Raw genomic sequence first — 14277 nt, forward strand, 5'->3', positions numbered from 1 at the left:
ACACACACACACACACACACACACACACAAACACACACATGAATAAAAAACTGAATAAATATAAATGTACACACATTAACACAAGTAAATAAATAGACTCAATGATGGGCTAAAAATCTGCAGATATCAGTGCACAGATTCTGTGTGGGCCTACTTGTATATAATTGAATATATAAAATGACCAGACACAACACAATTCTTGAGCTTTTTGGGGGGCAACTTCATTGTTTTATGTTTAATTCACTTAAATTTGAAAAAATTAATAAGTTAACTTATTTCCTTTATTTTGTCCCAAAACAATTCAGTTGATCCGAACAGCTTTTATCACAATATCTGGTGATATAAAGACATTAACCTGTATAATAATAAAAAAAAACTTTACATCATCGAGTAAAAAAGCTTACACTTTACAATGAGGTCTAATTAGGAAAGATTAGCTAATGGACTAACATTGACACTCAAAAAATATTTTTAGCTGCTTGTTTAATCTACATATTTAAATAAGCCAAATAAACAATTCTTGAGTTTTTTTTTAAGGGTCAACTTAATTGTTTTATGTTCAATCTACCTAAATTTGCTAAATCAATTGAGTTAAATAAATCAATTGAGATGGGTCTGGCTGCAGACTCGGTGCAGTGCAATCTGAATGAATCTTTAATGGGACCACCTAACCCCCTTACAGTGACATCACTAGCTCCATTGAGTGCATTGTATCACAAATTCACGTTTAAATTCAAGTTTAGTCGTTCGAAAATGTTCGACTTTTAAACCCCTAAACCCAACAGTCATTGGGGGATGAGCAAATCGCACTAAACTGTACAAACGAGACCGTACGAATTTATGCAAATTAGCCACCAAATCAAAAACAACCAATGAAAAAACAATCTGAATATTTGCATAAGGCACATCATATATATCTGCACGTCTAGCATTTTGTCAGGGTGAAAGGAAAGGAAACAGGTTGCGTGGCTCAAAAGGAACTTCCTGCATTCCACTGTCACATTCCAAATGGAACACTGACCATTCTGAAGACCACAGATGCTAAACAGACTTTGACTAGTATCAGCCCCCGATGACCAATCTGCCCACAGTCTATTTTGTCTGATAAACACTGCACATAAAATAAGCTAGAAATGGGTGAGAAATTGACCCTCGGAAACAAACTACTGTTTGAGCGCTTCAGAGGAAGACTAAATCACAGAATTAAAGAGATTAAAGGATACTTGGCATCCAGTTTTGTTTGGGCCACTGCTAGATATCTATGAGGAAACGTATTTAGTGCTCAACTTATTTCGTTTTTTTGTGTTATAATAGAATCTGCAGTTTCATTGTGATCTCCAAAACCTCCCCCCTAAATTAACCATGCTTTAACTACAAATAAACATGATTATTATTGTAGTATCACAGATTAACCATGTTTTTGCAACATGAACCATTGTTTTTTTAGTAAAACTGTTTATACAAATGGTAATCAATATCTTGAAAAATGATTACTGCACTTTTACTATAAAAACATGGTTCTTTTTTGTAAGAGACTGCACATTTACAGCCTACGGTTGGTCATATACGAGTCAGATGGTCTTTTCCTGTGTAATTGGCCATTGTCTGCGAGACCAGGCTTTAACCGTTTTAAGACAATAGAAGCAATGGTAAATGACATGTCTGGAAACCACGATCCTTTAGAGGAAAAACCTTTTATCCGAGTTCAGAATCAGTTCAAATGTATCTTGTGTTGATACCACAGAAACAGAAGCCTGACACATGTGGTCTTCAGCTAGAATCTAGAATCACAGTTGCTTTTGTTGGCGGTCTTTGGTAGGTTGCTTAGTCATGAAAAGGTCAATTATTTTAGGGTTATTCATGCTTAACTCAGTTCAACCAGGATCATCCTAAACCTCAGGTGATCCAAATCCTGAGTAATATTGCTTCATGTTTTACACTAGTCAGAATTGATATGGGGTTAAAAATTTATTTTGGGTATTCAAACACTGGCGTTTCACTCTGTGCTAACAGCTAAACCCCCTTATAAATGGTAAAGTCTAGAAAGGACACAGATGTGTATATGCACATCAATATAGCATCATTTTTATGACAATGTACAACAATAATTACTATTTTTATGTATTTTTGATTGTTGGGGTAGGGTTAGGGCTTAATAAAATGCAATTTAATGGATAATTAAGTTAATAATATGAATAATATTCTGTATATTTACTGTTTTTACATTACTCTGAGGGTTGGGTTTAGGGTTGTGGTGGGGGTAGACCGTCACCTAGGAATTATAAGGTTGTATCTCTCATTTTTGTCAGTATTGAGTTATTTACATATTCTTATTTAATGACAACTTATTTACATTGTGATGTTTTTTTATATAAGTTGTTTACATTTTTATTAAAGTCGAACTCTAGCTTGGCTCTATAGGGTTCTTTCTGTGAGCCAATCAGCATTTCGAAGAAACCTGAAACTGATGAAGTGTGTAAATGGGATGATTTAGAAGGTGTTTTTTGACATTGAGATGAAATGTTACATTTTACATTGTTGAAAAAGAAACAGTTATTAAAAATGTAATATATTAAATGTGAAATATTTTTATTTGTGTATATATAGTCAGTGAAACATTTTTCAGTGTTTATTAAACTCATTTGTAAATGTTTATTTTATTAAATGTAATATTAAACCTTGAAGGGCAAATACTAATTCATGTGGCATATAACTCAATAAATATAATTCAATAATTCATTTAAAGCATATAATTCATTTTGATTACATAAAATTAACATCTGCATTGGACAAAATATTTAGCACAGCCTTGTATGCTTAATTTGAACAAGAAAAACTTTTAATCCTAAAACATTAATTAAATGTTAAAGACATCAAGATATTGTTATAACACCAATTTTTATTTTGTAAATTAAATTAATAAGCAGACTGATTGTATTTCTTGAAAAGTAATGCTTCAATTACAGTTTTTCTCAGTGGCTTTAGTGCATTTCTCACAACACTATTGACATTTGCACAACAATTAATGCATTTCTCAAAACAATTAGTACAAACTGCAAAACCTAGTTTTACTGCATTTGCTCTTTGCAATTCTAATTTACTCACAGCATTTTGCAAAAGAATAAACACACATTTAAAACACAGATAGAGCCTTATAATTCTACAGCGACGAGACGTAATTACAAACGTAAATCTCATAAATGTAAATGTTCTTTGTATATTGCATGTACAGTATTTGGTTATTTGTAGTTGTATATATAAATATACACGGTACATATGTAATTATAAACTTTTATTTTGTATGTAATTACTATGTAATAACATTGTGATTACCTTTTTATAACATTGTAATATGTGATTACAAACTTTTATCTTGGATGTATTTACTATGTCGTTAAATTGTAATTTCTATGTCATTACATTGTAGTTACGTCCAGGATAATGTTTATAAATGTAAATGTTTCTATGTATATTGCATGTACAGTATTTTGTTATCTATAGTTGTATACTGAAATATACACATTACACATGTAAATACAAACTTAATTAATATGTCATTACATTGTAATTACATTGCTATTGCATTGTAATTACATCCAAGATAATATTTTTTAACTTAAATGTTTCTTTGTATTTCATGTACAGTGTCATGTGCATTATTTCTAAACTTGTATTGTAATTACATCCAAGATAATATTTATAAACCTAAATGTTTCTTTGCACATTTAATGTTTAGTGTTTGTGTATTTATACGTAAATATAGGCAGTACATATGTAATTACAAACTTTTATTTTGGATGTATTTACATTGTTATAACATTGTAATATGTAGTTACAAACTTTTATCTTGTATGTATTTTATGTGTCGTTACATTGTAATTACTGTATTATTACATGTATTTACATCCAAGATAATATTTATAAATGTAAATATTTCTTTGTATATTGCATGTACAGTATTTGTTCATTTATAGTTGTATACGTAAATATACATAGTACACATGTAATTACAATCTTTTCTCGTGTTCAATTACTGTGTTGCTTTATTGTAATTACTGTCAATACATTGCTATCAAATTGTAATTACATCCAAGATAATATTTATAAACATATGTTTCTATGTATATTTCAAGTACTGTATTTGTGTATTTATATGTAAATATGCACAACACATATGTAATTACAAACTTTTATTTCGGATGTAATTACTATGTAATAACATTTTATTTACATTGTTATAACATTGCAACTATATCTATGATAGTATTGTAAAGGAGTTTTGTATATTTCATGTACAGTGCAGTATTGTCACCTTAAAATTATAAGGTTCTATCTGACATTTTTGTCAATATTGAGTTATTCACATATTCTTATTAATTGACAACTTATTTACATTGTGATGTTTACATTTTAAGACTTTTTATTAAAGTCGAACTCTAGCTTGGCTCTACATGGTTCTTTCTGTGAGCCAATCAGCAATTTGAAGAAACCTCAAACAGATAAATGTGATTTTTTAGAAGCGTTTTTTTGACATTGAGATGAAATGTTACATTTTACATTGTTGAAAAAACAGTTATTAAAAATGTAATATATTAAATGTAAAATCTTTTTATTTGTGTATATATAGTCAGTGAAACATTTTTCAGTGTTTATTAAACTCATTTGCTCATTTTCTGTTTTCTTTTAAAGTCTTGAAATGTAATATTAAACCTTCAAGGGCAAATACAAATTCATGGGGCATATAATTTAATAAATATAATTCAATAATTCATATAAAGAATATAATTCATTTTAATTCCATGAAATTAACATCTGCACATGTATGCTTAATTTGAACGAGAAAAACTATTCACCCTAAAACATTAATTAAAATGTTAAAGAAAAGCAAAACTACACCCTATGAAGACATAGTTTACAATGAATTTAGAACAGATGATAAACTTGGGTTATGCACTATGTGAAAATCCCATCTGCTGTAAATACAAAGCAATATATTTTTAAGGGGACCTATTATGCAAAAATCACTTTTATAAAGGGTTTAAACAGTTGTGTGGCAACCGTCTGTAAAGGTAACCAGCATCTAATGGTAAAAATGTATTAAATATGGACCACTTTATAAAATAATATCTGCAGAAACACTTTGGCTGACACTCTCCCTTTGTACGTGTCATCAGCGGGAGAAAACCCCACCCATAAATGCTGAGCTCACACTTATTAGTATAGGACATGAGTCCTGTTTTTGAATCTGCCACTATGCTGATGCATTTGTAGCTCCGCCCTATTTTTTAAAGCTCATTTGAATTTAAAGTGACAGTCATCAAAATGGCAGAATTAGGATCAAAGCCAAAAAGGGGCAATTTCAAAGAGTTATAAAAGATTATTTGTGTGGTATTTTGAGCTGAAACGTCACGTACACACTCTAGGGACACTTAATTTACATCTTGTAAAGAGGGGCATAATGGGTCCCCTTTAAGATAAAAAGCAAAGAAAGAAATGAGCTATTTTAACAGAGCAAAAAACAAACAGAAACATTAATAGCAGAGAAGACACAGCATGTTTGCTTATGTCTGGTAATGAGTAATGGGTTGTTGGTAAATATTTTTCCAGTACAGTTACATAACTGATTGAGAGAGCCAACTATCACATAGAAAAGCACAGTAACATGCATTTGGACGATATCCATAAAGAGCCATTGACATGCTGTAACCACCCAATATTTATTGACTTGACATAATAAAATAGTTGAGCATTGGCCAAACAGATTAATTCTTAGAGAGCAAATACACACAATGGTCACCAGTGCAAAGTCTATATACAGAAAAGGTATCTATTTCCATATCAGATTCCACAGGAGGCGAGACTTTGTCACACTTTGAATGCTGCCTGCACCTCTGAACGGTAACACGTTCATCTGTGTTTTTACACTGAGACTCACCTGTTTGTAGTCTCTGTGAAGTTTGTTGTACTGAAACATGTTGGACAGGACGGTGGAGGCGGCTCTCGCTGCTTTCAGCTTCCCGGGACTGAGACAGAATAAGAGCAGAGAAACGTGAGCCGTTCTGGGACATTGTGCTCTTGATTAAACAGCTAAATAATAAAAGAGCCTGTAAACTATATTACAACAGCAGGCAGGTGAGGTGCACATAAATGGGTCAGTTAAGAGCGCCTGAATAGTTCCAGAAACTTTTATGATTTCTTATCATATCAGCTGGGTTGTAGTTTTTAAAGAAATGATACCTTTTCACCTTAGGTTTAAAGTATCGGGGATATCAGCACCATAAACCTAAAACAAATATGAGGCTCATTCTTACACTATCACCTCCTGTCTTCTTCAAAATGTGATTACAATGTTTCAATTATTTATTGCTTCTTACCTCGTTCATAATCCTTAAATGGGACATTTTTATCCTGACAGTAGGTGTGTCTTGTACTATATTGCAGGTTTTAATTTTAACATGATTAAATGAAAACAAATCCATGTATTTTATATTTAACTGATACAGTATTTCCTTTATAAAAAGTAAACATTTCCAGTAAATCTTATTGTATTACTTTACCAGTATTGAGTCTGAATTTTTAAATGACATTTAAAAATAATTTAATAAGCAGAGTGATGTTACATATAGTATCACATCCAAAATAAAAGTTTGTTTTGACATAATATTTGTGACTGTTCTGTGTATATTTATTATTTAGTATGCACATTTTTGAGAAAATGTTTATTTATATTTATTTAGATATTAAATATATATGTATATGATACAAATTATAGATATATTTCAATATTACATACAAAATATATATATTAGCCCACTTGTTTATTTTTTCCCCCAAATTCTGTTTAACGGAGAGAAGATTTTTTCAACACATTTCTAATCACAATACTTTTAATAACTCATTTCTAATAACTGATTTATTTTTTATCTTTGCCATGATGAGAGTAAATAATATTTGACTGGATATTTTTCAAGACACTTCTATACAGCTTAAAGTGGCATTAAAGTCTTAACTAGGTTAATAAGGTTAACTAGGTTAGGGTAATTAGGCAAGTTATTGTATAACAATGGTTTGTTCTGTAGACAGTCGAAAAAAAATAGCTAAAGGGGGCTAATTATTTTGACCTAAAATGGTGTTTAAAAAATTAAAAACTGCTTTTATTCTAGCCGAAATAAAACAAATAAGACTTTCTCCAGAAAAAAAAAAATATTTTCAAACATACTGTGAAAATTTCCTTGCTCTGTTAAACATCAATATTTAAAAAAGAAATGGTTATAAAACATGATCTTTATTTAATATTCTAATGTATTTGGGCATAATTGGGTATATTTGTGTGGTCCAGGGTCACATACAGTTCAAGTCAAAATTATCAGCCCTTCTGTGAATTTTTTTACCCAGTATTTCCCAAATGATGTGTAATTTTTTTCTTCTGGAGAAAGTCTTATTTGTTTTATTTCAGCTAGAATAAAAGCAGTTTTTAATTTTTTAAGCCATTTTAAGGTCAAAATTATTAGCTTGTTTAGCTTGTAATGTTTTTTTTAATATCTACTGAAAAAACCATCATTATACAATAACTTGCCTAATTACCCTAACTTCCCTAATTGACCTAGTTAAGCCTTTAAGTGTCACTTTAAGCTGAACACTTGTGTCTTAAAAAACATTTAGTCAAATATTATTTACTGTCATCATGGCAAAGATTAAATAAATCAGTTATTAGAAATGAGTTATTAAAACTATTATGTTTATAAATGTGTTGAAATCAGGGAATAAAAGATGCATGGGGCTAATAATTCAGGGGGGCTAATAATTCTGATTTAAACTCTATATGGACTTTATTCTTTCCAAGGGTTTTATTTATTTCTTCACAGCATTTCAGCTGTTTTATTACCTGTTGTCATGGGAACTCTTAATGCTGACCAGCTTGGGCAGTCCATCAAAGTAAGTGATGTCTCTGGCAGCCAGAGAGCTTCCAGTAACCAGATTGTTGAGCACCCCACAGATGTTCACCACCACGTCACTGGACGGCTCTTTCTGATGTCCGTCACTGGGCAGCTTGTTCACAAGAACGTTCACTACTTTGGTAGCTGAGGAAAGGAAGCGATAACAAATTGAGCTGAAATCACACAAACAAGAAGAAGGAATGATATATGTGCAGTGTGATGAAAGAGGCGTCCTGCGGCCCAGCGGGAGTGAATTACAGTGAAGCCCAAATCTGAGGTCAGGGTGGGGATGAATGGGCGCCAGTTCAGCGGATATTGGGAACGGTACAAGTATGAGTCTGATGGGAACTGGAAAGAACGTGTGGGAGTAAAAACACAGTATAAGATATTCGTCTAGTGGAGTACTACGAGAGGGAACGGTGAACGACACCGGGCAGTGAGAAGAAAAATATACACTGTCAGAGCATTTTTTTATAGCTCTCGGCTTGTGCAATAACTTTAAGTGGGTTTTTACTGATCTAGACTTCTTCTTTGCCAGAATGTTGAAAACTTGGCTGAGGTTTTTGACACATTAAAATGTAATTAAAGACAGAGAGCTGGGGGCAGAAAGGGGTCGACTCACCCATATCGGCTTTGTTTTTGCAGTGTCGGGAGAGGTTTCTCAGAAGGCCGGTTAGAGATCGCAGCTCGGCATCCGTGGGGCTTCGCAACAGGTCAAGAATCACCGGCAACATCCGCTCCTGCTCCAGAGCCACACGGCTCAACACGGAGGCCCACTGACAGAGAACACAGGAAAATAGTAAGGAAAACAAGACAGCCTGATAACAATTAACTACACAGCCAGCCAGAGAAAACACAAAGAAGCATAGGAAAATAGAGAGGAATTTACAGAATCAAACATGCACAGTGTGCTTTCCCAAGATTCTTTTTAAGCCTTTTTCTTATGTTATAAAAAAATAAATGTGTTGTGCGCATTTAAACTAGAATTGTAGGTATCTTTAGTACATGTTAGCATGGCCGTCTATTGTTTTTACCTGCTTTGGTAGTTTGTTTTTGTTGTTTTTTGACGGTGGAATAAAAAAAAAACATGGTTCTTGCTATGCAAACAACACTAAAGTAAAGATTAAGCTTTGATCCACCGACCCAATCTTCATTCATGTGCAATCTTCAATCAAATTTCATGTGCACTTGCAGTCTTACTATAATAATAATAATAATAATAATAATAATAATAATAATAATAATAATAATAATAATAATAATAATAATAATAATAATAATACTGGATGCTGCAATCATGTGTCCATTAAATGCTCATGATGAGTGACCCCTTTGATTTTTAGACTACTAATATGCTAAGACCTGAATTTGGACCATTTTAAAGGCAATTTTTTTTATATTTAGACTTTTTTTGAACCCTCAGACTGCAGCTTTTCAATTAGTTGAAGAGTATCAAATAGTATCTCAGTCAAATATTTATCCTATCCAACCAAAAGCTCATTTATTCTGCTTTCAGATTATGTATAAATACAAAACATGTTGACACGTATGACACTCTGGATTTGGTGTCCAGTGTAACATTTGGTGTTTAAATGGGTATATTTTTAAATATTTTGAATTCCAATGACTTATTTTTAACCATATAACTCATTGTCATGGATCACAAGCAAAAAGTGTCATGATCAAAAAAGCATGATTTTTTTGTTGATCCACTTTTTCAGTGTAATTTTTTCACTGTCAATTTCTTTGATAATATTACATTTATTATATTGATAAAAACCATAAACAATTATCTTCCTATATTTCTACATCATTAACTTGTATAACAATATAACTTTCATTTTATAAAAGTGTGTCCAAAAACCTTGCATCAGTCCTGTTACCTCTGAAATTACATGTTTAAGATACAGAAACTGACATCACTTTCCCTCACCGATAAGATCGGAAGCGTACAAAGGTATGTGTAATCTCACTGATCTGAATAGTTCTTACACCAAGCGTTATTTAGCAAAACATCAAAACTGTGCTCTTTGCATTTATGCTAGCAAGTGGAGTACTTTTTTAAAATCAGTTACTGTAACAGTGTTGGCAATTGTTTTAAAAGTGTTAACAACAATACATTGTTTAAGTTAAAAATGAAGTAACATGTTTAGCTAACAAGGAATTATTAAAATTGTCAACAACAAAAAATTTGGTAAGAAACTGGAAATCTTTTTTTAAATAACCTACAATATCTTTTTGAAATGCAACATATATCTGCAATTATAGAATCACCCACACATGCTCTATAGCAGTGTTTCCCAACCCTGTTCCTGAAGGCACACCAACAGTACACATTTTCAACCTCTCCCTAATTAAACACACCTGAATCAACTAATCAGAATATTAGAAGACACACTCTCCCAATTCAAAACTAGATTAAAGACCTATCTGTTCAGTAAAGCATACACTTAGTGCACCACTTAGGGGGCTTCCACACAGGTTATACATCTTGCTGATATACACTGTGAACATCAGCTACGCTAATTATTTTCTTTATTCTCCATTTCCACCTGGGGATACTCTTCCCGAGGCCCTCAGACTATGCAGAGTCACTGATTCGATCCAAGACCAACGACGAGATGATCCCAAGGTTTTTTATATCCTGGACCAGGCCGAATCCTGAGCAGCTTCTGTGATGGTCATGGAGGAGTGGAGAACATGAGACTGATTCCTGTGACGCTCCAGAGACAGACGAGTCTTCGCTGAGGCCAGCTTCCAGCCTCCGCCAGCTTCCAGCCTCCGCCACTGAGACTACAGCTCTGCTCAAACGTTTGGCCAGCGGAGAAATTAAAATGGTCGTGCCCAACTGAGTCTGGTTTCTCTCAAGGTTTTTTTTTCTTCACTTCCGCCTTTAGTGAAGTTTTTTTTCCCTCTCCGCTGTCGCCACTGGCTTGCATGTTTCGGGATCTATAGAGCTGCGCATCGTTGGATTTGCTCTTCAATATTTGGACTCTCAGTAGTGATTTTTAAACCACACTGAACTGAGCTAAACTGAACTGAACTTAAACACTACAAACTGAACTACACTGTTCCTATTTACTGTGACCTTTTATGTGAAGCTGCTTTGACACAATCTACATTGTATAAGCGCTATACAAATAAAGGTGAATTGAATTGAATTGAATAGAAGAGACTCCAAAAGCTGAAGTTAATGGCTCAGATTAGGGAGACATCCAAAATATGTACATGTTGGTGTGTCTTCAGGAACAGGGTTGGGACACACTGCTCTAGAGTATGTATACAAAACAGATAAAGTTATGAATTTATTGCCATATCAGCTTTTCTGGCTATTCCATGGCCAAACCAGTTCATGTGTACATTTTCTAAAAATCACTTTTCCATAAAAAAAAATTTTAATTAACACCAAATCTGAAAAATTTAGGACGCAAATAAAAACGTGATTTTCAGATTTACTTTGACTTGTATTTCTTTGCAGACAATACAAGAAACACTATTTAATGTGTTCCTTGTCATTTTTATAGATTTTTTCCAAAATGAAAACGTATTCCAAATATGTTTTTTCCATACTTTCCAACCTTTTCTGATTTGGACATGTAGCACTTTTGAAGGATTCAGATTTAAAATTATTTCCTTTAAAAGTCTCTCCAAAAAAAAAAAAAAAAAAAAAAAAAAAAAAAAAAAAAAAAAAAAAAAAAAAAAAATCGCTGTCTGATAAAATTAAAAATAGGCCCTTCCAAAAGTATATATTTAACAGTTTGGTTTCTATTGCAATATTGACATTTTGGGGACACTTAATGTTCCCCCCAATATATTAAATATGCTTTATACGGCATCTTGTGTAAACAACCTCATCATGTCTGGAGTTAAAAAAGGTTTGATTTTATGTATACAAAACGTAGTTAATAAAAGTGACCAGTGCAGCTAAAATTGAGAACGCAATGTTAGATAAGATTACACATATTAAAGTAAACATGACTACTGTAAGTAAGTTGAGTCTCACCCGACTGTCTCCCGCTGTGATGTTCTGCAGAGCTCCTGCCGCTGCCTCGCGCGTGGCTGTGTTTGCCTCGCAGCTCTGCAGGATTCGGTTGTACAGACTGACTATCTGAGGATGCCACAGCCACTCAGCTCCTTTAGGGACTCTAGCCACTTCAGAGAAGGTGGTCAGATCCTGATTCCTCTGATGGGACACACGATGAACTCATTAAAACACAAAGAGACATTGGAGGAACTGTTACATCTCTGTCAGAGAGCTGATGAGAGTGCGTAACTAAATCAATAATATAAGGTTTGGGGTCATTAAGATTTTCATCTATTCATTAATTTTCTTTTCGGCTTAGTTCCTTTATCAATCCGGGTTCGCCACAGCGGAATGAACTGCCAACTTATCCAGCACATGATTTATGCAGCGGATGCCCTTCCAGCCACAACCCATCTCTGGGAAACATCCATACACTCTCACTCACACTCATACGCTATGGACAATTTAGCTTACCCAATTCACCTGTATGTCTTTGGACTGTGGGGGAAACCCACGCGAAAGCAGGGAGATCATGCAAACTCCACACAGAAATGCCAACTGACCCAGCCGTGGCTCGAACCAGCGACCTTCTTGCTGTGAGGCGACAGCACTGCCTACTGCGCCACTGCGTCAACCATCATAAGATTTTTAAAAAGATTTTAACACTTTTTTTTATTCAGCAAGGTCAGATTAATAAACATAAATGATATTTTATGTCACAAAAAGCACATAAAAATGATATATTTTCTATTTATTAAAGAATTCTGATTCTGATCACTTTACAATACAGGACATATAATTATTAATGTTAGTTTTTGTACTTATTAACATGAACAAACAATGAACATTACATTTATTGATGTTTTATTCATGTTTGTTAACACTAGTTAATGAAAATTGTGTTGTACACTGTTAGTTTATAATAATTTATGGTGCATTAACTAATGTTAACACACACAGCTTTTTTTGTTTTTTTTTCTTCCTGCTTCGCTACTGTTCGGACGTCTTTGCCTACTGCTCCGCTCTCTGCTCACTTGCTTTTATATCTTAAACCCTAATTTTAACTTGAGCCTATCAGCACAGTGCTCAAACGACACAGCTTGAAGATCAGCATCGATTCTACAAACTTTCTGGAATATAGCTTTACTAACAAGAGGGGAATTATCGTCTAAACAATCCTCCCGCCACCAGCTATCAGCTGCTCACATTCCTGAGACGGGAAAACACGGCTGTGAAAATGCCTCTGGATCGGATTAATTCAGATTCTCACTGCTGTACAAACTGCCACAAACTTCTACAAAAGATTGCAGTTCTTGAAACAAAGTTACTTGCGATCCAACCAGAACTGCAGCGTCATTGTGGACGCTCACAGCAAATAGCCGGTGAGTCCCATAAATCTATTCCTACCACTATTTCGAGCACTGAAAAACAGATTAAAGCTGTTGAAAATGAGCATTGGCATAAACAAGGTGCGAGACCAAAGGGTACTCGTGGGGTCAGATCATATGCTGCCGCATTAGCGTCCTCTACCCCAAATACAGCTCGGACTCAAATACAGCTTGAGAACAGATATGAAATACTGAGTAATATGGGTGAAGAATCCCCAAATGCAGTCAGACAGAGATCGCATGACTCAGCAGCTAACTCTGCATGGAACAGAGGCTCAAGGCCGACTAGACAGCGGCATTCTGCTCCGATCGCACCTGAGATAAGAACACTAGTTGTAGGAGATTCAATAATCAGGAATTTTAGGAGCAAATCTACAATGACATACTGCTTCCCTCATGCAACAGTTTCTGATGTAAACAAAGAACTTAAGGAAATTCTGAAAAAGCACAAGACTGCAAAACGGATTATCATCCATGTGGGGAAGAATGATATTCGAAAGGAACAGTCAGAACTGCTCAAGAGAGATTTCTGTGAGCTCTTGGAAACAGTTGAAAGAGTGAAAATTCAGCCGTTCATCAGTGGGCCACTCCCTGCAAGAGGGACAAACATGTTTTCACGGCTGCTTGGTCTAAATGTATGGCTGCAGAAAGCATGTAACAGGAAAGGACTGAATTTTATTGACAACTTCAATCTCTTCTGGAACCAAAGACAACTGTTGACATCAGACGGCCTTCACCCAAACAAACTTGGTGCAAAGGTGCTAAAGGACAATATCTTCTTCTCCCTCCATCATCCATCAGCTGTATGTGCCACTGACCTCAATCCAAATGGCACATACACACCTAGCATCTGTCCGGATGACCACAGGACCTCAAATCAGCTCCCGAGTGGACTTGGGGTTGACGCATCACCCAAGGACAGTGATAA

The 14277-nt window shown here is 34.1% G+C and overlaps 1 protein-coding gene across 2 annotated transcripts in view; it reads right to left on the reverse strand.

The window, feature by feature from the left end:
* The window catches only part of pkp3b (plakophilin 3b), a 50467-nt gene that overhangs the window by 1007 nt on the left and 35183 nt on the right, over positions 1–14277 (reverse strand). For both annotated transcript variants that reach the window (XM_056461630.1, XM_056461629.1), the window contains 4 exons: positions 11941–12120; positions 8560–8713; positions 7886–8081; positions 5936–6023 (listed from right to left, as the gene is read on the reverse strand). In XM_056461630.1, the coding sequence (XP_056317605.1) occupies positions 5936–6023; positions 7886–8081; positions 8560–8713; positions 11941–12120 (618 nt within the window). The remainder of the gene's footprint in view (positions 1–5935; positions 6024–7885; positions 8082–8559; positions 8714–11940; positions 12121–14277) is intronic.

The sequence above is a fragment of the Danio aesculapii genome, chromosome 7 (assembly GCF_903798145.1).
Source record: "Danio aesculapii chromosome 7, fDanAes4.1, whole genome shotgun sequence".
NCBI lineage: Eukaryota > Metazoa > Chordata > Actinopteri > Cypriniformes > Danionidae > Danio > Danio aesculapii.